Source organism: Festucalex cinctus, chromosome 15 (genome assembly GCF_051991245.1).
Source record: "Festucalex cinctus isolate MCC-2025b chromosome 15, RoL_Fcin_1.0, whole genome shotgun sequence".
NCBI lineage: Eukaryota > Metazoa > Chordata > Actinopteri > Syngnathiformes > Syngnathidae > Festucalex > Festucalex cinctus.
The window spans coordinates 11,260,449-11,283,006 of NC_135425.1; the positions used below are offsets into that span (position 1 = coordinate 11,260,449).

The window sequence follows — 22,558 nt, forward strand, 5'->3', positions numbered from 1 at the left end:
TCTTACACTGTGTAAATGCGTCATACATTGCATGTATCTTTTTTTTCTTTTGGTCTAATGAGGATAAGCAGTTCAGAAAATGGAATGATGGACAGATTTCACTCAGTATTGCTCAAAAATACTAGTAAGAGTGTTATTAAAACTCCTAATCATATTACCGTAGGGAAAAAAAGAAGGAAGAAATAGCTAAACATGAAATATGGTGTTCTTGTTGCACAGTTTGGTTTTGCAAAATCTACCATCTGTACGATTGTTAAGAACAAAGAGGCAATAAAGGTAGCAGATGTGGCTAAAGAAGTGAATGTTTTGACAAAGTAAAGAAGACCAAACAAAAATCATTGTTGGTGTACATAACTTAAAAAAAATAAAAAGAGCTCAGTGGCAAAAACGATGCTCATTGTTGTGAGTGAACATTTTATACATTAGCATTTTAAAATTGGTACTACACACTGATAAAAACAAGGTAAAGAATTTCATTCTAATGGTCTATTTCCATTCATTTTAATAGGGAATGATGCATCGAATTGGCTGGCAACCAAGTCCAGGGTGTCCCCCGCCTACTGCCAAGAGCCAGCTGAGATAGGCGCCAGCACCCCCCGTGACCCTTGTGAGGAATAAGCGGTCAAGGGATGGATGGATGATGCATCGATTCATTCATTTTGTGAAACCAAGTTTTCATTGTTTTTGTTTTCCTTTTCAGAATGCTGTGTGTATGGAAACTGGCTGGTAGGGGATTCAACACAATTCTCATACATGGGATGGGATGTCTGCGATTGGCTGGCAACCAGTTCAGGGTATACCCCGCCAAAGCCAGCTGAGATAGGCTCCAGCACCCCCCGCGACCCTTGTGAGGACTAAACAGTCAACAAAATGGATGGATGGATGGATGGATGGATGGAAGGATGGATGGATGGATGGGATGTAACTATTTTCAAAATGTAATGAGCCGTTTCGGCTGGATTCAGTGGGATTTAGATTTGATTCAATAATGTATGGCTATAGCTATTGTATGTAACATGTAAAAACTCTAAAGCCAAAACTATCCAAATTAATTATATTAAAACAACAACAACAACAACAACAACAATTAATCAGCAAAGTCAAACTGATTTATGTCTGGTCGTACAGCCCTCATGAAAGACGATTCGATATATATTGACACACGGGGTGTTCAACTATGCAATGATTTTAAAATGTAACGATTCAATTAGGTTTAGTTAAATCAAAGCCCATTTTTTCAATTGAAATCATTTTTGTTTCAGCCTTACATACAGGTGTTCCGTCAGGTATCCTGTCATCAGTATTACTGGTGAGGAAGTATGCCAAGCTCAAACATGGAGAGCGCAGTATGGAAATGTGATCATTGGATGGGATTAAAAGGATTGTGAGAAGGGATTAATGCAGACTGTGATAAAATTTTCCTGCCGTTAAACTACTCAAGCTGCACCGTGACAACTCAAATAGAAAGTCCGACAAGATTACACAACAACAGCATTCAAAAGTATCATTCAATTGTTCAGAAAATGGAAAGTAACATTTGGAATTGTTCATTCCTTAGCTGTGGGAACATTTTATGTGATAAAACCTCACGGTCTCTACAAAGAATGACAACTTTGGCCACAGTACTTCACTTGCAACACGAGTATTTAGACTAAATGTACTTAAGCGACATTCAGAAATGCTGCCGCTTTTTCTGGTAAAGCATAAACCTGCTGCGGTTACGAGATACAATGGAACTTCACCAGTCGTGTTTCAGCTGTGTGACGAAACCTGACAAAGCCGCAATGAGATGCCTCCTAACAGGTTCAAACACAACACAGCCAACGCTCATCTCAAACAAAACAATCAAAAGTTTAACTGAAGAAGAAATGTTTTTCATGTTTAAACATTTGCTAGCAGAATGTCTGTCGATTTTTCCAGAAATATACGCAAACATTTCAACGCATGAAAGCCTTGCCACTGTATTTTTGATGGTAAAAAACAACAGGTAAGCACACTCAGTAGCTTTCACATAATTCACAAAAGTTCAACACTCACTGTGTCTGTATGTTGTTGAGCTCGTCTTCAGTCTCTTTCTGCAGCTGCTGGAGGTGAAAGGTCAACTCCTTACTCACGACAGCAAACTTCCACAGTCCTCCTCCAGTGTCCTCCGCAAACGCCACACCCTGAAACAAGAATTCGTATAACTATGCAGGAAAAGTTGTTACGATTTTTAAATGATTTAACAGAAACCCTCATTTATTTTTCAGCGACCACCTCCAGAGGTCACGAGTCAAGGTCATGACCACAAACAAAAATACAGGCGCTACACTGCCGCATGTTCTGTTTTTTTTTTTTTTCCAGGTGCAAGCTGTGCTCACCATTTCCCTTCCTCATGTTATCTTTTCAAAAAGAGACCTGCCAAGCTTCTCGTTCTGTCTCCCCCTGTTGGTCTTTGTTATTTTTAGGTTTCTTCGACGGGTTGCGACTGTGAAGACAAATACCCTGGTTGTTTTACATGCAGTACTTGGCTAATAAAGCTGACTGTTATTCTAACACTGGTAGATTGGAGAAAGAAAAAAAAAAAAAAAAAGACTACGCTCCAAAAAAGTAGAAAGGCAAGCCTATTTTTTATTTTTTAGATCAAATTTAATAGACTGGATAAGGACAATATGAGTCAACGTACAAGTTCATCTGTGAAACACAGTGGAGATAATGTCGTGTGTACGCTAAGCTTCTTCGATGGCGTGTTGGCAGCGGAAAAATAAAACCAAATTTAAAGAAAGGCACTTGCAAAACAACACAGGAGTTTATCAGGGGAAAGTAGTGAAAAGTTTTAGACTAATCGTCAAGTTTTAGTCTGGCTCCAAACTTAAACCTTATAGACTGGTGTCAAACTTTTTTTTATTTTTTTTAACGCGGGTCAGATAGAAGGTTATGGTTTTCCCTAAGAGGGCCTCTTTATGACTGTATAAACCATATATCGTATTTTTCTGACTGTACAATCTAGTTAAAAAAAAAATCCATAATGAAGAAGAAAATATAAGTTACACGAGTATAAGTCGCAGGACCAGTCAAACGATGGAAAAAGTGTGGATTATGGAGCAATATTATTACATTTGCAAAAAAAAAAAAAAAAGATGCATATAGGCCTAACTGTTGCTGGATAACTGATAACTGGATGCAAAATGACCAATCATGGCTCAGCCTCAGGAAATATGTGAGCCGATTGCTCATTACTGTGATGTCATTTTCAGTCGACAGAAAGTGGCAAAATGGCCGCCCCCTGAGATGGATAAAAACGGGTAGATTTTGCCACTCAACTAATAATAATGCAATATTAATCAGAAAATCACATTTAGACTAGTCGGGCTGCATACAACATATTGTAAAGAAAATGTTTGGGTTGTCAGTAGCAGTAAAAAAGATCCCCCCAAAACAAGCAACAAAAAGAGGCTGTAGGTGAAAAAGGAAAAGCATCACGAACGTCAACAAAGCACACAACGTTCCAAAAACAACCGCATCATATTTCAACAGGACAGTAAATAACAGAGAAAGTTAAATTGTGAAACATTTTCACAGACAAATGTGTCAGATTGCGAGACGTTAGGCAACATGGTGAGTAAAGGCAAAGCTTGCCATGAATCACCAGTTGAGGGAGAAAAAGAGGAGAGGGCAGACAGACTGAGGAGGCAGGAGGTGATCACGGAGGCCAGAGAGCAGAGGAGGCGCATGAGGACATGATGTGGGCGGATTCGAGTTGGTGGAGGTAGCGTGGGCGTGTCTGAGCCCGTCGCGGTGACGGAGCCCGTGGATGGCGGCTGTCGACTGAGAGACAGCAGACTGGATGAGTCACCCTGGCAGAACATGCTGATCACGCTCAACGCCTGTGAGTCATGTGCTCAAACATCACAAAAGATCTCAGACTGAAACTGATCAAGTTAGTAATACTTGTATTAGTGGTTAATATTAGAATTAGAGTGTTGTAGCATACACTCATTATTTTCAAATGGGCGGTCTAAATACATTCCATACACTAGTGGTTCTCAAACTTTTGATAACAAGTGCCACTGAAAAATATTCTGAGCTCTCTGAAAAGTGACTATTTTGGAGGTGCAAGGTTTTGCCTCGACGCCAGCTATATGCACATTTGTATACAAATTGTAATTGGACCTAAATGTTTAAAGGGATACTTGACTCATTGAGACAATTTCAGCAGCAAAAAGTTAATATTTTGTCTATAATAAATGTGGTAACTTCATTATTTTTCATGGACAATTTATACCTTTAAAAACCAATTTTTCTACTTCCCGTCGACTGATGATGACATCACTTGTGCTGAGGACGACCAATCATGGCTCAGTTTACTGACCAAACCCAGAAAACAGGTGAGCCATCATTGGTAGTTACCTACTTCCTCAGCACAGGTGATGTCATCTTCAGTGGACAGCAAGTGGGGAAATTTGGTAAAATAAAGATATTAATTGTACGTGAAAAATAATCAAGTTTTCTAATTAATTCTGGACAAATTATTAACTTTTTGCTACTGAAAATGTCTCAATGAGTAAAGTATCCCTTTGAATGTATTTTTTCAGAAAATGAATTTTTAGGGAAAATATCTTACAAAAAGAATATTGTATTCATTTCAAGAAAAATGTACTCACGAAAAATAATTTCCCCATTTTTTTGCAGATTTTTTTTCAAGAAATTCATTTGAGCTTTTTCTTCATGACAACAAATCTTAAACTTACAAGAAGGTATATATATATATATATATATATATATAATTTATTTATTTTTTTCAACAAACGTATTTTAATGCCAAAATTTTATGGTACTAGTGAAAACTGCATTTATAAGGGGGAAAAGGTACATTTGAATTTATTTATTTACAAAATATCATAAGCTTATGAGAAATAAAGTTGTTGCGTGTATCACTCGTGGTTCTGCTACAACACTTTGAGAATCATTACCATATAGAATTCTAACTTTACATGCATGATTATGGATGAACGCAAAATACCCCAACACATCATTTTTATAGCATGTTTTGAAGGTCACAAATAAGTTGGGGCCTATCCCAACTGACGTTTGGACACACCCTAGATTGCCAGCCAATCACAGGACACATACTGTAAATATGTAAGGAGGTATAAGTAGGTAGAGTACAGTTTGGAATGCTCTAAATCGGACAACATGCCCCAGCGGACCACATTTCTTCGTTTTTGCAATTCACCCGGAGTGCAACTAATGATTATTTTACAGTACCATCATGTTGAAAATGCCCTAAAAGTTGTACAATTATGTAAAAAAAAAATTAAAGATAAGCTCGAAGCATGTTTTGGTGTTTGAACCTTCCTCATAAGTGATATCATCACATCACGCATGATTGCATCTCAGTACAACCAAAATGAAAGGTGCGCCTTTGCCAGGTTGTCAAACTCATACTGTATCTGATCTGTGTCCAGCATCACTTATACACATTTCATTGAAGTCTAACATGTCTAAGAGTGGAAGCGATATCTTTGCCGCGAGCAAATAAATCCAAGTCAGTGAACTGAGCCAATGAAGAAACATGTCAGACACAAGCAAGTGTGATGGTGATCATCCAGCGTGACCTGTATAAGTGCACTTTGACGACATAAACATCCAACCGCCCTGATTTTAAGAGGAATGAGGGGGGCCGCTTTGATTGGTCAGTTGCGTTCCATCCCACAACGGCATAAAATGTCCTTTCTATCTGCCATAGTCAAGCAAAATACCAAAAAGAAAAAGGAAAAAAACTAAACAAAAAAAACCTCCCATGTTCACAGACTGCGTTTTGTGCGAGACTTGCACTGGACACAAAAATCGGGTCCTTGGACTTCAAACTAACCGAAACATTCCTGCCGCATATATTAAATACAGGAAAGGTTTGGAATGACTTCAAGTGCCATCAATTAATTACCTGTTGTTCCTCTGTGATATCAGATTGTATAATATGCACTTTTTCTTCTATTAGCTGCCGTAGTTTGTTGAGAGAAGCTGGGAATTCTCTTCTGTTTTTTTCAATCGCTGGACACTACGAAATAAAGAACATTTTTATTGCAATATTTTGATTCAGTCACATTAACGTTCACAAAATACTTCATTGTTGATTTGCAGGCTGTAGCCGTTATATTACCTAATTATTTCATTTTGAACCACCAGTGGAATCCTTATTTATCTAGCAGTGAGCATTTCTTGTCAAGAAATTTACTAAATCCCTTTGTGATGTTAAGTTATGAAATAATAGGGTAGCTAAAATGCAGCAAATCCCTTTCTCCAAATAAAAGCCAATTTTAATGAACACTAAAGAGGATGTCTGACATCAGAGACCAACTTAATAAATAGTTGAATGTCCCTTTGGTGGATTCTTAACCATAACACACCGGGATCCAACAGGGCTGGTACACGGAAGCACAAAAATAAATACTATACATTTTTAATTAACATGAAGTGAAATAATTACATTGTGTGCAGTTACTCCACTTTCTCACCAAGGCTGCTCTTACTTATACAAAACTTTACAGCAAACATTTCCTGCCTACACAGAAGATGTAACTATTTTAAGTGCTGATTATATTTCTGATAATGATCAAGCCAAGCTAGTCTGCCTATAGGATCATCTTAAAGAGGGAAGATAATTCATGTACATATAGAAAACTTACAGATGGCAATTAATTCCCCACTCACAGTATGAGTGATGGCATTCACAACATGAGTGGGCCGGATGGTCGTGACACACTGAGATAATGATGTCTAACTTGAAAGACATTCATGGTATCATTGTGCGATACATACATAATGTAAACATTGGTATTTATGGACTATGGATACAGCTGATTATGTTGCAGTATGCATGTTTTTATCTTAAGGAAAGTTTTTTTTTTGTTTTGTTTTGTTTTTATAATAATGTGCTAATTAAACACGAGAGATAGACCCATATGTTTTTGTTTTGTTTTGGGGGGTTTTCCCTACGACCATTATTAATAGTATTAATAGTCCAGGAGGAACCAATATTAATTTTGAGGAAAAGGCCAAAAAAAATAAATAAATAAAATAATATATATATATATATATATATATATATATATATATATATATATATATATATATATGCGCCAAAATAAAAAACAAAACAAAATACATCCTAACTTTTAACTTGAAATTGACTTAAAGCGATTTGCAAAATGTTTATTTTTGTTTGTTTGTTTTTGTTTTTTAAATCTTAGACCATAGACATTTTTATTTTACATTTGTAATAAAGGAGGGTTCGGGGAGCATAAATGAAAATATAAAAGGAAAACAACTAAACACCATAGTTCCGTATTGTTTTCTATGATAAATACATTTTTCCAAAATTACAAAATAACTGAAATGTTAAAAGTTCATGTATTTTTGCTTTCATTTAAAACAAAATAAACAACAAAAAGGTACAGAGAGTCTTTGGGATCAACAGCATCTCTTACAAAAAGTTAACAAAAATTTTAATAATAATAATAATAATAATAATAATAATAATAATAATTCGGCCCTGAAGTTACCAGCCATCAGATTTTTTATTTTTTTTAATGGCTGCTATGATACTCGTTAAAATGCTGAATATAGGCACCGATAATCCTCACTGCTGGTAAACGGTTGATCCCTAATTTATTCAAATATACTGTTGTCAAACTTTTTTTTTTTTTGTTTTTTTTTTTTGACTTCATGCCAGGAATTTGGACATTCCAAGTCTGCTTTGGGAAACGTTGCCAAGTAACAGTAGAAGGAAAAACAAATATTTCTCGTAGACGAGACTGTGCTGATACACTGAAATTACTGCAGAATCTTCAGGCTTTCAAAACAAAACTTGCAATTAAAAAGACCTGAGATATTTTTCAGCAGATGATAAAAATAAACTTTTTCCATGGATGTGTGTGAAATGGCAACATAGTCACGATAGTCTGTACTACATAGTAACCCACAGAATTAAATTAATGAACCAGACCTAATCTGTCTCATAACAACCAACTGCACTCTTCAACACAAAAGCAACCCCAAAACATATCACTGAGAAGTTTCATTTGAGAATACTCACTCGAAGAAATGGAGTGAGCGAAGAATTCATGGTGACAGAATGACTTCAAAGTAATTTCCTGAGCGAGCGCAGACCACTGGGGCTTGTTTGCATGGCTGATAGTGGGTGGGCTGCACTACTGTGTACATGGTTACGACCCTAACGACAAGCGACTACAATGAACAAGCAAAGTCAGCCAGAGATAGAACTGGCTGAAAGCAAATGTAATTTGGACATTGTTTATGTATGAGTACACATTATTACTTTTTCTTCACCCCACAAAATTACACAGAATAAAGCAGCTGCATTGAGCTCAACTCACAAGTATGAAATCACATCGAAATTATGCGAGATTAAATAAAGGATGAATTTGAAAGATAGTGCGGGGATCACAGGTTTCCAGCCGGCAGCCCCCGCCCTGTATTTCGGATCCCCACCCCAGGGTGTGTCTCCGTGCAGCCGGATCACTGCGGCAGGACGCCAGATCTGACACACCTTAACAGGCAGGTAAGCTATGATGTAAGAAATGCTGCAGCTCTCACTTCCTTTTTATTGTTGACTTAAGTCTTTTCTGTGCTCATATCTGCCTCTTGATCGACATGCCCAATATGACGTGAATACTTACAAGATGAATAGAACAGAAGAAGCCACACTAAGTACTTAAGATGTAGTCACACTTAAATGTGATAATTCGGGTCAGTTTAGGTCTTTTTATGACAACGAAGCAAGCTAGGTCAAAGGCAGAGAATGTCAAAAATAAAACTTCTTGGAAATAGTTACAATAGTAGTAGTAGTAATTAGGGGTGTTAAAAAAAATCGATTCGCCGATATATCGCGATACTGCATCGCACGATTCTCGAATCGATTCAATAAAAAAAAAATCGTTTTTTTTTTTTTTTTTTTTTTTTTAAGAGCTCAGAATTGTTCATTCGGTAGTCTTACTGATTCAACGTCTTATCATCATTGCCTTTTTTTTTTTTTGTGTGTGTGAATCGATTTTTAATCTTCCATTTTTAATGGAAAAATATTCAACAAAACGTCTGACTTCGGGTTAGGATTCACACCTTGAGCATGGAAGAATGTTATATGAACGGAACATTAAGCCTTAATATTTTATTTTAATGCTGTTCAAACATGAAACAGATTACAAACCTCTATAAGACTGAAATTTCAGATAAATAAATAATACATTTTCATATAAATCTTACACTCTACAAGCTTACTGATTAGTATTTTCTAAATTTGAATGCAAAAAAATCGCAACAATCGACTTATAAATTCGTATCGGGATTAATCGGTATCGAATCGAATCGTGACCTGTGAATCGTGATACGAATCGAATCGTCAGGTACTAGGCAATTCACACCCCTAGTAGTAATAGTAGTCACTAGTGAGTCATAACTGACTTAACTTGAGTGAATTACAGGAGAACAACACCCTTTCGGAGAGAAAATACAGTAAAGCCACTGTACCACAACTTCATGTCTTGTCTGCGTTTGGGTGCGAACTCGTTTAACATTTGCACCTTTGATAAATTAAAGATTAAATTAAAAATTTGACCAATATGACCAGCTGGAAGTCATGTTGGAAGAAAGAATGCATGAACGTACAGTGGATGTAAAAAGTTGACTTGAATCACAAAAACTTAAGTTATATTCTCAAGTAATGTTCATTGTAGAAATGCTGAAGCATTCCCACATATGTTATTGTGATTTTTATTCGCCACACATTTTTTGCCGTGTAACAACTCCCACACGATTTACACTGTTCAAATTTCAACTTGCTTTAAAAATAGCCGCCTCCTGGGGGAAAATCGTCTGATTCCACATGACTTACAGTATTCGCACAATTTAACGTTAAATATAAACTTTTCCCCATTCATTTTCAATGGGACAGATGGTGAACTTTTTCTAAGTGTCACTTTCCATGCCCACTTCCATACATAGAACTTATCATCATTACCAGGTGTCTGATACTGCTCGATGGCACAGTTGGTAAAGTGCATTGTTCAGTGACCAGCAGGTCATAAGTTCATAATTTATCTCTCAAATTACTTCATAAGCATTCTACATGGATTCAAATCTTAGCATTGACCTAGTAGCATTCAGCTTTCAGCATTCCCACACAATTTCTCCAGAAATTGCACTTCGTCTAGTTTACAAAGTTGTCTATTTTTTCCATTTATTAACATTCCATCAAAAATTCTGTTAATTAAAGTTGCAAGAATTGATTGACAACTAATCAATTATAATATTAATTTTTATTTCATTTTAGAAATCATGTTTATATGAGGATGTCTATAATTGTCCAAATCCTTGGAATTTTAGAATTTACACCTCACCAGTAAACAGTAGTTCACCATGAAAGCAGACTGATCATTTTTGTGTTAAATTAAAATAAGACATGCGGTTTTATTTTGGAAAACAACAATAAACATTTTTGCCTATTTTCTGACATGTTACAGACAACCAAACCAGAAACTCAATGACAATCGATTTGGAAGTGGTTGACTGATTTTGAATTAAGGGATAGAAATTACGATGTCTTAAAAAAAAAAAAAAAAAAAAAAAATCTGATTAATCAATTAATAATAATAATAATAATAATAATAATAATAATAATAAAAAAGAATAGTTGAAATCATTGTTATTTTCAGCCCAAAAATTGATATACACCGCACTTGACACTCCAGTCTCACGCCCTTATAAGGTGGTGGTTACCAATGCTAATTAGGACCAAACAAGGGGATTGAGAAAAGCAGGTACAAACCAGAATGTTTCATAAATACTCAAGCAAGCATTGTAAATAGCAAAAAGTACGAATATCATGTTATCTTATAACCTGTATAATATTATACAAATTAAGAATTACAGAAAATGCAATCAACTATTTTTCTGAAAGTCAGTCCTAATTATGCAAACAAATATATGACACTTTCATATACTGTATTTCCACTCCAACGTGCTTTCCTCATGACTCACGTCTCTGGCATGTCATCTTGTGCACTCTGAACCAGTAAGCACTTGAAACTGGGTGGGAGTGGAAGCGGATGCCCTTCGGGGTCATTTATGGATCACAAATGGAAACCAAGCTCTTAACACTTTTAATAACCAAATGTCTGTTAAAAATTAAAATGTTCACTAAATCTAACATTTGATATACAAAGTCAATAGGAAAACAATCTATGAATGAGTTTCCATTTCATGCTCTTTTGTGGTATACTTAATTAAAATGACCAGCACAGCACACAAACACACACATTTGTGATGACCCTTACGTAATGCCCCTTTTCCACTGTAGTCAATTTTAACATACAGTAAAACAGTAAAAGGTAGTGGTCTACTTTGAATTGTTGTGTAAAAATACATAAGAGCCGCAACACTTTTTTTTTTTACACACTTTAAAAACAAGGACAAGCATTTTTAAAGTAGAGTTACTTTCCTCACTCAATTGTTAAGTGAGTCTGTGGAAGGCACTTCTCAGTAGTCAGTGCACACAGCAAAGTTCTCACGGTTGCCCAACAACAACAGTTTTGGGGGAGTGAATGGGAATCAACAACATATTGTGTAGGGAAGACAATAGACAAACACATTCTTCACACCAGAAAAAGAAAACGATGACATGTTTATACGTAATTTATGCTTAACATGCAAGTGGAAATGACTTCACGTAGAACTTTTTTTATCGTAAGGAAAGATCCAAAATATAAGCTGTTTGACTTGAAACTGACACGACACGTTGAAAGCTGTGATTTTAAACTAACCAGTTCAGTCGGTGTCAAGGAAGTACAGTTCTGTTTTTATAGCATCATGATAACTGAAGTCTGTGAAAATATAATCTGTCAGATAGGGGTGTTAAAAAAAAATCGATTCGGCGATATATCGCGATACTACATCGCGCGATTCTCGAATCGATTCACTAAAAAAAATCGATTTTTTTTTTTTTTTTTTTTTTTTTTTTAAGAGCTCAGAATTGTTCATTCGGTAGTCTTACCGATTCAACGTCTTATCATCATTGCCTTTTTTGTGTGTGTGTGTGTGTGTGTGTGTGAATAGATTTTTAAACTTCCATTTTTAATGGAAAAATATTCAACAAAACGTCTGACTTCGGGTTAGGATTCACACCTTGAGCATGGAAGAATGTTATATGAACGGAACATTAAGCCTTAATATTTTATTTTAATGCTGTTCAAACATGAAACAGATTACAACCTCTATAAGACTGAAATTTCAGATAAATAAATAATACATTTTCATATAAATCTTACACTCTACAAGCTTACTGATTAGTATTTTCTAAATTTAAATGAAAAAAAATCGCAACAATCGACTTATAAATTCGTATCGGGATTAATCGGTATCGAATCGAATCGTGACCTGTGAATCGTGATACGAATCGAATCGTCAGATACTAGGCAATTCACACCCCTACTGTCAGAGTAGTTTATTGTATTCCCCATAATCCCATTATCCCATAATAGAAAATACTTGGAATTTGTTAGAACCTAATTACATATCCTATTTTATGTTCATAGAGGTCTGGTCATTTTAAATGATGTATTGTCCTCACAAGCTCACGCAGATTTTCATAATCAGCTAAAACAAGAAGTAGCTAAAAATAAATGATAATTGTTCCACTTCATAATCATGTTTGATTAGCGGTAGTGTTACTAATGTATACAGAGCGAGCAGGTTCAGGCATGCATAAAAGATACATTGTGCATTTTTCAACTCTTTCACCTTTTCATCTTTTACATCATTTCAAAAAGTAGAACATCGACAAACAACAACAACAACAACATCTACTCTCCAAGCAGTGCAGCTCCCACCAAGCCGGCACCCACTCGGCCCTCTGACGAGGCTTAATGAGTAATAAGCACTGGGTGACCACAGTTTTGGAGTCAAGCCAACACTCCCAGATGCCAAATTGAAGCCTGAAGGTACTGCATAATGCAAAACAACACTCATTAAAACTTGAAGGGGGAAAAAAAACAAAAAACAAGGCGCTATAAAATGCAAAAATTCAGCAAGATGCATTTCAGGAGAAGCTTGGTGGCAATTTCTCCACAACGGAGATGAATAATTATAATTCGCAAACAGCCATTAGAGGGAGAAATTACAACATGTAAAAATGGGTTTCATGACCTACACTATATGGATGGAGAAATATGTTGAGGGGGATGGAAAGGCAGAAAGAAGAGATGGAATAAATGTCAAGGTTTGCAGAATTATTTTCAGGTTTGAGGTCAGCAAGTTTTATACAGTACATTTTCAGTTTTGCAAAAGATGAAGGTTCAATCAGGGTTCGGTCAAGATTGCAACATTTGCTAAACGTTCACCAACTTTTTAAATGTTTTTTTATCTTGTCAAATTTTGAACATGTTCAAAATGACCTTGCGACAAGAAAAAAAAAAGATTTTAAACGCTATGCAGATGTCTGGCGAATGTTTAGCAAACGTCAAAGATGGATGGTGTCATCAAAATTTTGAAAATGAATAGAATACCGCCCCCTAAGCTGCATTTCTCTAGAAATGACTTGGAAGCTAGGCTGGGTGAAGATCACCACTTTCATGTGATGTCAGGCGGTACCCACATGAATGAGTCAATCAATACAGGCTATGCAGTGGTAAAGTCAATTCTCACTAAAAACGATGTGCACGTATGAGCACAATCAAATCATACTCTGAAAATATTAGAACAAAAATATTATTCTCTTCCTCTTCATATGCCTCCAAGAGAACAAGCATTAATGCGACTTAATGTACAAAAACCATGACTGATTGCCACCAAAACTGATGTGTACATTTTATGCAAGCTCACTTTATATAAACATATACATATTTATATAAAATAATGTAAAATATTGCTAGGTCACTCCAATATGTTTAAACTTAACCGTTTCCTATAAAGAGGCAACATTGACAGCCAACTCCCATCCCATAAAATCAAAACTATTGCGACTTTTATTCTATTATTTTCAGAGTATGATTTGGTGCATGCACATTCATTTTGTTGAGAATCGATCACGGTTTTCGGATGCACTGCTTTTCATAGAAGACTCATGACGGGCTCTCAAGTTTGCTGCATTTTCCAGCCACAACTGCTGGAAATGTCTTTTTTTTTTTATTATTTTTTTTTTTTAAATCCCCAAAGAAAGAACATAATGGAGACATAATGGTTTAGAGTGCTATCTGAATTATGACAATACTTAACAACACCATATGTATTTTTTTTTTTTTTTTTTTTTAGCAAAATACACCAGGATTAATATTTATACACACTGCCTAAACAAATGATGGACAATGAATTTTCCGTGGTGTGTTGCTTACAACAATGTCATCACTACTCCAAAAATGTGCCCTACAACAGAATTGTTAATTAGTAATATGATTATTAACTAGCTCCCTAACTCTCATTTGCATGTCGCTAAAAGTAGAAGGAGTTAATGTTTGGCTTCTGACTGACTGCAGGGTAATACAAACACAACATAACAGGTTTGGTAAGTCAGACATTCTTTTTAGGAGGGCCATCACCTTATATTTCTGAACATGATATCACAGAAATCAATGTTGAGCTGGACTTTGCTTTAAAAGTACAAAATATGGGGGGGATATGTTGACTGTAGAAATTCTTCACAGAAGAGTGAAAGCACCAAAATGTGGATGACTTCATACTTTCTATTCATTTCCTGTATTTGGAATGCCTAAGCGTCCCGATACTTTTGCCCGTGTGATGAAACTATGCCATGGGTTATGTTTCAATCTACTTCACTAATACATGAAGCAAGTTAAACATCATCATCTAAGAAATTAGTTCATCCAAGTTGTCTTACCTTAACAGTCCAGCTAGCACATGACTGCAATGTAAACAAAGTCTGCTTTGGTTGGTTTGTAGATTTGCTGTTAGGGTAGGAAGAAAAAAACAAAACAAAACAGGACTGCAAAGTTTCTTGTTGACATTTGCAGCCACTTCTAACAAGTAGCAAACTAATCTGCACAGAATTCTCTCTACTGTGACTCCCTTGTAGCTTCAATCTCACCTCCCAAATCTATTTGCATGTATAAACTTCTAACCTCTGCCCCACACTGAAATCCCAGATGATTCATGGGTATTATTGGTAGTAAAAGTCAAAGTACCTCCCTTCATATCATTTCCCACAGACAAATAAATCATAAATTCTCAAAATGCATTGCATTCCAAGAGTTGTTTCTTCAAGCTCCGCACCCGCTTTCTATTTAGAAAAGATTTGTAACATAGCCACGAACCTTGAGCAAGTTATGCTAGCTTCGACGCTTGCCAGGCCAGAATGAGTGACAATAAAGACAAAAGCTAACCTGACCCAAACCCAGTGGTGGGCAAACTCGGTCCTTGAGGGCTGCAGGTTTTGGAGGTTTCCCTCTTCCAACGCAAGCTGATTCCAATCAACAGGATCGTTATCAGACCTATGCAGAGCTTGCTGGTGAGCTGTCCATATATCAGCTGTGTTGGAGAAGGGAAACATTGGATTGACAACTTTACCTAGCTAATCAACTGAAGTTTTAGCAAAGATTTCCCTGCACATTTTAACTCTGTAAAACAATTCGCATTTCACTGAGGGAGCCCTTGTTTCAAAGTGAACACGCACACACAAACACACACACGCGATCATCAAATATTGCAAATATTTGGTGGAACAGTATGTGATGCTAGCGATCCAAACTATTTCATGTGTGCTACCATTCTGCTCACACCCTCATTTCTAACATTCCTTGAACATCCATCCAACTTCTTACCTCCCATAATTCACCCTTGACTGGCAGATGGGGCCATTATGTCAATTTCAGTCCGACTGTGATTTCATTAGTTCTGTTGTGTAAACTTCAACAGATCAATATGAAGAAAATAAATCACGTAAACAACCTGTAAAACGGTTTTAGGGTACAACTGGACTTCATAGTTACGCTTAAAATGAGAACGTAATTTTCAGTGATTCCAACTACACATTGTAATTAGGGCTGGGTATCGATTCAGATTTCGAAAATCGATTTGATTCGATTCAGAAGGGCCCGATTCGATTCGTTATTTGAAGGAAAAACACTCCCAAAGTCAGTGCTACCTTCCCGTTAGCATTGGCTAACTTCCTGTTAGCGCTAGACCAGCGATGTTTCAAAAACAAAGCGTGTTTTGTATTTAAATATACAGTGGATGTAATTCTTAATGTTGTGTATTTCGTTTTACAGTTAAGTCCAACTGGGATGTCATTAATCAGCTTAAAGGACGCTTATGGACAACAGCAGAATAACCGGAATAACATACACTACACACTTGCTAGTTGCTAATGCTACGCAAGCAAAATGGTGCATTGGGGGGAACTTTCACAGCGTCGGAAACTTCAGCTTTGTTCAATAACGTTTTAAGGGGAAAATTTAGCTCAATTGGCAGATTGTTTTGGCCAGGTTTGAAGGCCAATAATCGGCCAATTATAATCGGCGGCCAATTAATCGGTCGGGCCCTATTTGGCACATTAATTTCATGGGGGGGGGAAACTGTATTTAAAGTATCAATTCATGGGTTTTATGAATCGATATTGGGCTATGAAAAGGAATATCGATTCGATATACCGATATTTTAGACCCAGCCCTAATTGTAATACAAATATAAGAACATAAAAACACTTGCTTTTTCAAGAGAAACAGACAGACGTGACTGATATAAAAGTCTACACACCCCTGTTCAAATGCTATTGTGATAAAATTAGATCAAAAGAAATAATTAATCACTTTTTCCATATCAATTACAAACACAAATATATGTTACCAAGTTGAAGCTAACACATCATACAATATGCGAATTCAGTTTCAACAGGATTTTAATCAGTTTCGTTCAATACAATATTAACGTTATTTTAAACTCAAAGTGGTCTGAAAATTCATTGCACTTTGGTTTGAATATGAGGAATTTAACACATATTATAAAGAAATAAAGAGGTTTACAAATTGAAAGTATCTTAAAGTTATTTTTGAAGATATATTCATAAGAACTAAAGCTGATTAGTGTCATATCATCATTTGTGAATAATGAGCAGCAGAGTGAAACTTATACTTGGTGACTGGATTGAACGGAGAACATTCTCCTGCTCTACATGAATTCCACAGCATTAATGATTGATGGGCACCAAATGCCACCTCAGGGTGTTTCTCATACCAGAAGACTTGACATTTGAAGCATAATAGAAACTGATGCAGCACATAATGGGCGGCTTGTTCACTAAGTGACCAGCTCATCCAGCCTGATAGCACATTTGAGAAGAAGAGTGTTCAAGGCAAGACCTTCCAACCTACGGACCATCCAGTGACCACTGAGGATTGCAAAATGCACAACAATTTCGTACTATATGATGCAAACATCCATTAGATGGTTAGGACAAAATTTCTCAGGTCAGCAAAAATTTGGTTTGCATCACAGTTGTATTCTGACATATTAGCATGCCAATCAAAAGTATATATTTTTTTCTCCATAGTGTAGCAGAAATGTGTGCACTCAAGCTTTTGTGCCTGAATGGTGTAACATTACGACTACAAACACAATAGAGCAAGTAAAGGAGAACGACAAAAATAACAAAGACACCTTAAGCCATCCTGATAGATGACAGATTGGCAACACCCTGAATGAAAAATCCGGCAAGAGGCAGGCGCTTGCACGCCACAACAGAAAACTGTACGTGTCACAGTTACAACAAAATGCGCACTTAAACAAACTTGTATTTCCTATTTTGTGTAAGTATTTTCTGCTTTACACACTAAGTGGACTTGTGGGTAAAAAAAAAAAGGGAACCATAATATCAACTTCGCAGTTTGACATCACTCAACTATACAGCTACAGAAATAAACAAAGATCACATAACAGCACAGTCACATGAACTGAATAATGTTGGAAACAGCTCTTGTGCAGTTGCGTCTAACACAGTAGTGTGTATGGCAGCTTTTTGTAACACCATATGTATTGTTCTTAACTGACAAATGTTGCATCCTTACCTGCAACATGAAGATCAGAACCCTTGTGGACTGACTACCAAATATAAAAACATGGAGACAGCTAAACACTGATCCAAAAACAGGGAGAAACCATTGACGAATTCAGACTGTGTAGTTTTGAACCCTCTTTTGGTGTGTGTGAGAAGGGAGAGAGCAAGAGAGAGGAGGAGTGGGGGGGCAATAGGAAGGAGTGACAGTGATAGAATGGAACAAGAGTCACAACAAAAAGAACAAATAATTATTTAAAATTGAGATTCATAACTTTACTTCTCTACCCTACATAACATCAAATTTACATGCGACTCTTGATAATAAGGTGCATTTGAATAGCTGAAATTTAAATACAGTACAGTGGGTGTGTGAGGGCCAAGAGTTGTGCTTTCTCGTTGGTCTGGTTGGTTAACTGTCTGTACTGAAGTCAAGGGAAAGAATGCGGGCCCATTAAACACAATAAAGCCACAGTGAGAAATACTGTGAGAGAACGAGAGAGAGAGAGAGAGAGAGAGAGAGAGAGAGAGAGAGGGGGTATGTGTGAGCGTGTGTACGTGTGAGAGATGTGAATGAGGACCAATCCCTGCACATCAGCAGATATTTAAGTATTCCGGTAACATATTGAGGATTTCAGTTTGAAAATGTTTCACAGGTGTCATAAAGTAAGAGTAGGAATTTCATATCTTGTATAATAATGGCATTTACGCAGAAGTTGGGAGGAAAATATCAACAACTAAGGATATGGCTACACATCCATCCAGCCATTTTCTTGACCGCTTATTCCTCACAATGGTCACGGGGGGTGCTGGAGCCTATCTCAGCTGGCTTTGGGCAGTAGGCGAGGTACACCCTGAACTGGTTGCCAGCCAATCGCAGATGGCTACACGTTTACATCTAATATACAAGGGTACAATATTCAGCATAATGATAGATTTATGTAATAAATGTTGGGGTGGGGTTGTAGTACATTAAAATTGCATCATAGTATAATGTGTTTACAATATTCTATTTATGGTATTACTATTCAGTGATTTGAGTACAAAAAGAAAAGAAAAGAAAAGAAAAGAAAAGAAAAGAAAAGAAAAGCTGTTTAATTTGCACACCAACGGCTCTTTTTTTTTTTTTTTTTTTTTTTTCTTTGCTGAGCAGTTTTATGAATCTATTATTACTATTTTTTTGCATATTAAGCCCAGGAGCCTAGAGCAAGAGTTTAGAATAATAATAATGAATGAACAATTGAATTTACATTTTACATTTACATTTTACATTCATTACAAGAGTTTTACCGTATTTTCGCGCACCTAAAAGCCTTCAAATTTTCAAAAGCTGAGCATGCGCCTTATAATCCAGTGCGCCTTATATATGGATCAATATTGAGCCACAACAGGTCTCACTGTCAAGACGCTATCGGTGACCCTGCACGATCGGTGACGCGCATGCGCAGAAGATCCCGCCATCTTGGATCGCTAGCTAATACTAATACTTTACCTCAGAGAAAATAAAAAAACAGCTGTTTATTCATTTTGGGAGTGAATGGAGTTGTCAGAAAGCTGGTTTGTAATCTATTAATAAAGTTTGACTGACCTATCTAACTGTTTTGTTGACGTTCCCTTTAGCGCAGCACCATCTAATGGATGCATAACGTAACCCCAGCGCCTTATATGTGGAAAAAGTTTTAAAATATGTGATTCGTTGAAGGTGCGCCTTATAATGCGGTGCGCCTTATAGTGCGGAAAATACGGTAATTTCTTTACTTTACATTGTGTACTGTATGTTCGTGTCTAGAAGCAAAAGAAGAAAAAAAACTACTGTAATGTATGTAATTTGAGAACATTGTGTAGATCAAAAGTCAAAATCAAAACTCAGCACTCTATTGTGAAAACAAACAAAAAATATTACTGATAATGTAAATAGTTTGTACTACTTGTATATTATTCATTCGCTCATTCATTCATTCATTCATTCCCCAAGCCATTTATTAACACATTTTTAAGCTTTATAGGCCACTCCTACTGGCTGACATATGGAGTATCGTAGATGTTTCTGGTTCTGTTTAGAAAGTACTTTCTCTCCGCACACCAAACATTTACTAATTTGCCTGCTATTTTGTTGTTCAAAGTTGCTCAACCAGGTATCTGATGTTCAAAGTTGAATGTTCTCCGGTTTAACGCCGTTTTCAGCTAGATGCTAAAAGTGGGCTCGATCACTGCAAGTACTAAACACAGTAGCAGTGTCAGTTAGTTGAGCAATCTCCATCATTACTCATCATCCCTTTGTGAAAATGATACTTGTCAGGTGTTGAGCTTATTCACCACCATGCAGGTGTTGAATGATTACTGACTCAGGTGCGAGTCTGCAACGTGTTCAGCCACACAGCCAGCGACGTTTAGCTAGCTAGTTGTGGCGTAAGTAGCACCGAGCTTGCCTCGATGGTCACAGACTGTGATGCTAAACAATTTATTTGAACCTTGCACGTATACAAACAGCTTAGAAATGTAAAACATTATGCTAAATCATCAAAAGTGAGCATTTTTAGCATTTCATCATTAACAGACGAGTTTTGACACTAGCTAACATGCAGTGAAGACCCAAAGGCCGGCTTCTCGATGCTAACAGCTGATACTAAGTTGATTTTCAGCATTCCTCAACTTGGGAAGACACTTTCACTTGCATGACTGATCACCGCGTCTGCCACTGCGAGAGGACACCGTGACAATGTTTCACCTGCAGAATGCCGCATGGCAGCTTAGGAGTCTTTATACATAGCAACAGCTGTTTTATGATGGCAATCAGTGTGTTATGATTGTTTTACAGTCTTTTGTAAATTCAACGTGTGGACACATTAAACCTGTGCACACGATTTGTTTTGTTTTCTGTAACGTGTTCTGACAGAATCCAGTCGCGTCATACGTGTCAAAGAAAAAAAGAAGTGAAATTAAAAATGTCAAAGTTGGCTGCTTTCTTGACTTGACTTGTCTGAACAACTACAAGAATGATTGTTTTCTGCTTGACTGGCATTAACCGCCAAACTCTCTGGCATAAGACGCCACAAATGCAATTACATAATTATAAGTACATACTTATAATAGATAAAAAAAAAAAAAATCAACATTGACAACAAGCTAAGTCGATATTTGCATCTATTTTATAACACGCCTTTAGTCTCACTCTCCAACTCAAAATGTGTCTCAAACCAACAACGAATAATTCTGATGTTATGTGTGGCTTCACGTCAGCTCAGGTAGGGGACATTAGCCAGCCCCTCACCCAGGTGAAATAAAAATTCCTTTTGTGCAGCTTCCTTATCGGCGCACAGTGCAGAGTACAGTCAGGCTCGCCCTTTGACTCAACATAGAGCTTCACTTTGAGGAAACAATAATAACATGCGACATATATAAGCCAGTGAATAAATGGAGCCGATTCTTGAATTATTCCACCTGCGGCAGAGCGGCCTCAGTAGCTTACAATCTTCAACATCTTACAGGAAGTCCAGTATTAAGTAAAGGCATAGTTGTGTATATTCCCTTCCCTATCTGATCACAAGTTTCCCAATCTGACCCTTATTTACAGTGTTATATTCATATGATTTAAAGTCGTTCCACTGTCACAGCTAAACTTTGGGTTAGATATTAGCTCGTTTTCTTGTTTTCAGTCATATTGGGGCGACCTACCTGCATTAACAGTCTCTCAAAATGTCAGATTAATTGCTCAGTGACCTGTGAAAGGTGCTAAACGCATCATATTATTATTATTATATTAACATTATTTGTGGTGGTATATATTGTTGTTAGAATTATTATGTGTGGGATGACAGTAAAGCGCTGGGAGCAACAAAGAGTGCAAGACCAGTCATGATTATGCTGTTCTATGCCAAACAGAACATAGCAGTAATGTTGACAGTGTCATCTAAAAGTGAATATATCTGATGGCATTTCGCCCCCCAAGTGCATCTCTTGTATTGGATCTTATTTCATTTTGCAAGTGGTTGGTGTGAGTATACGATTGAAAGTGTCTACTGTAAACAATTATGCAATCTGTCTGTGGAATCGTGAACAATATTAAAAGTAACTTGTTAAACTTCAGTTCAGCGTCACTCTTCAAACAACAGGCAACCACGCGTTTTTTCCCCTAAACTATTTGAATGGCGTCTGCGTCTTGCTCTGTAGCCTACTTCAAATCTGCCATGACGACTTTCAGAGTTGCTGAACGTCAAAGTTTGCATCTCACGCTCAAAGAGTTGTGTCTGCTCAGGCTCAGCAACACGTCTTAAAAACTTATTGGTCCCGATCGAGTCAGGCCAGCAGAAGCCACCGAACGCAACCAAAACGAACTTCACTTGTCGCAGCTGCCGAATGAAAACTCTTCAAGTTAATGCGTCAATAACTTCTTACCTATTGCCGGTTCCTCTGCGGTGCTGGTCTGCACACTGACAGCCTGTCAGTGACAGGCTGCATTATTTCGCCTGTCAGAAGTTTGTGTGGTGGGTGGGGCGCAGGCTG

The 22,558-nt window shown here is 36.9% G+C and overlaps 1 protein-coding gene across 5 annotated transcripts in view; it reads right to left on the reverse strand.

Moving 5' to 3' along the window:
- The window catches only part of LOC144002483 (uncharacterized), a 54,189-nt gene extending 31,631 nt beyond the window's left edge, over positions 1-22,558 (reverse strand). For 2 of the 5 annotated variants that reach the window (XM_077497768.1, XM_077497764.1), the window contains exons 1-3: positions 8,078-8,122; positions 5,927-6,040; positions 2,038-2,165 (exon numbers count right to left, since the gene is read on the reverse strand). In XM_077497768.1, coding sequence (XP_077353894.1) covers positions 2,038-2,165; positions 5,927-6,040; positions 8,078-8,107 — 272 coding nt within the window. In that variant the 5' untranslated portion in view covers positions 8,108-8,122. Of the gene's footprint in view, positions 1-2,037; positions 2,166-5,926; positions 6,041-8,077; positions 8,123-18,068; positions 18,185-22,450 lie in introns of those variants that run through there. The other 3 variants (XM_077497765.1, XM_077497769.1, XM_077497766.1) reach the window with 3 other exon arrangements.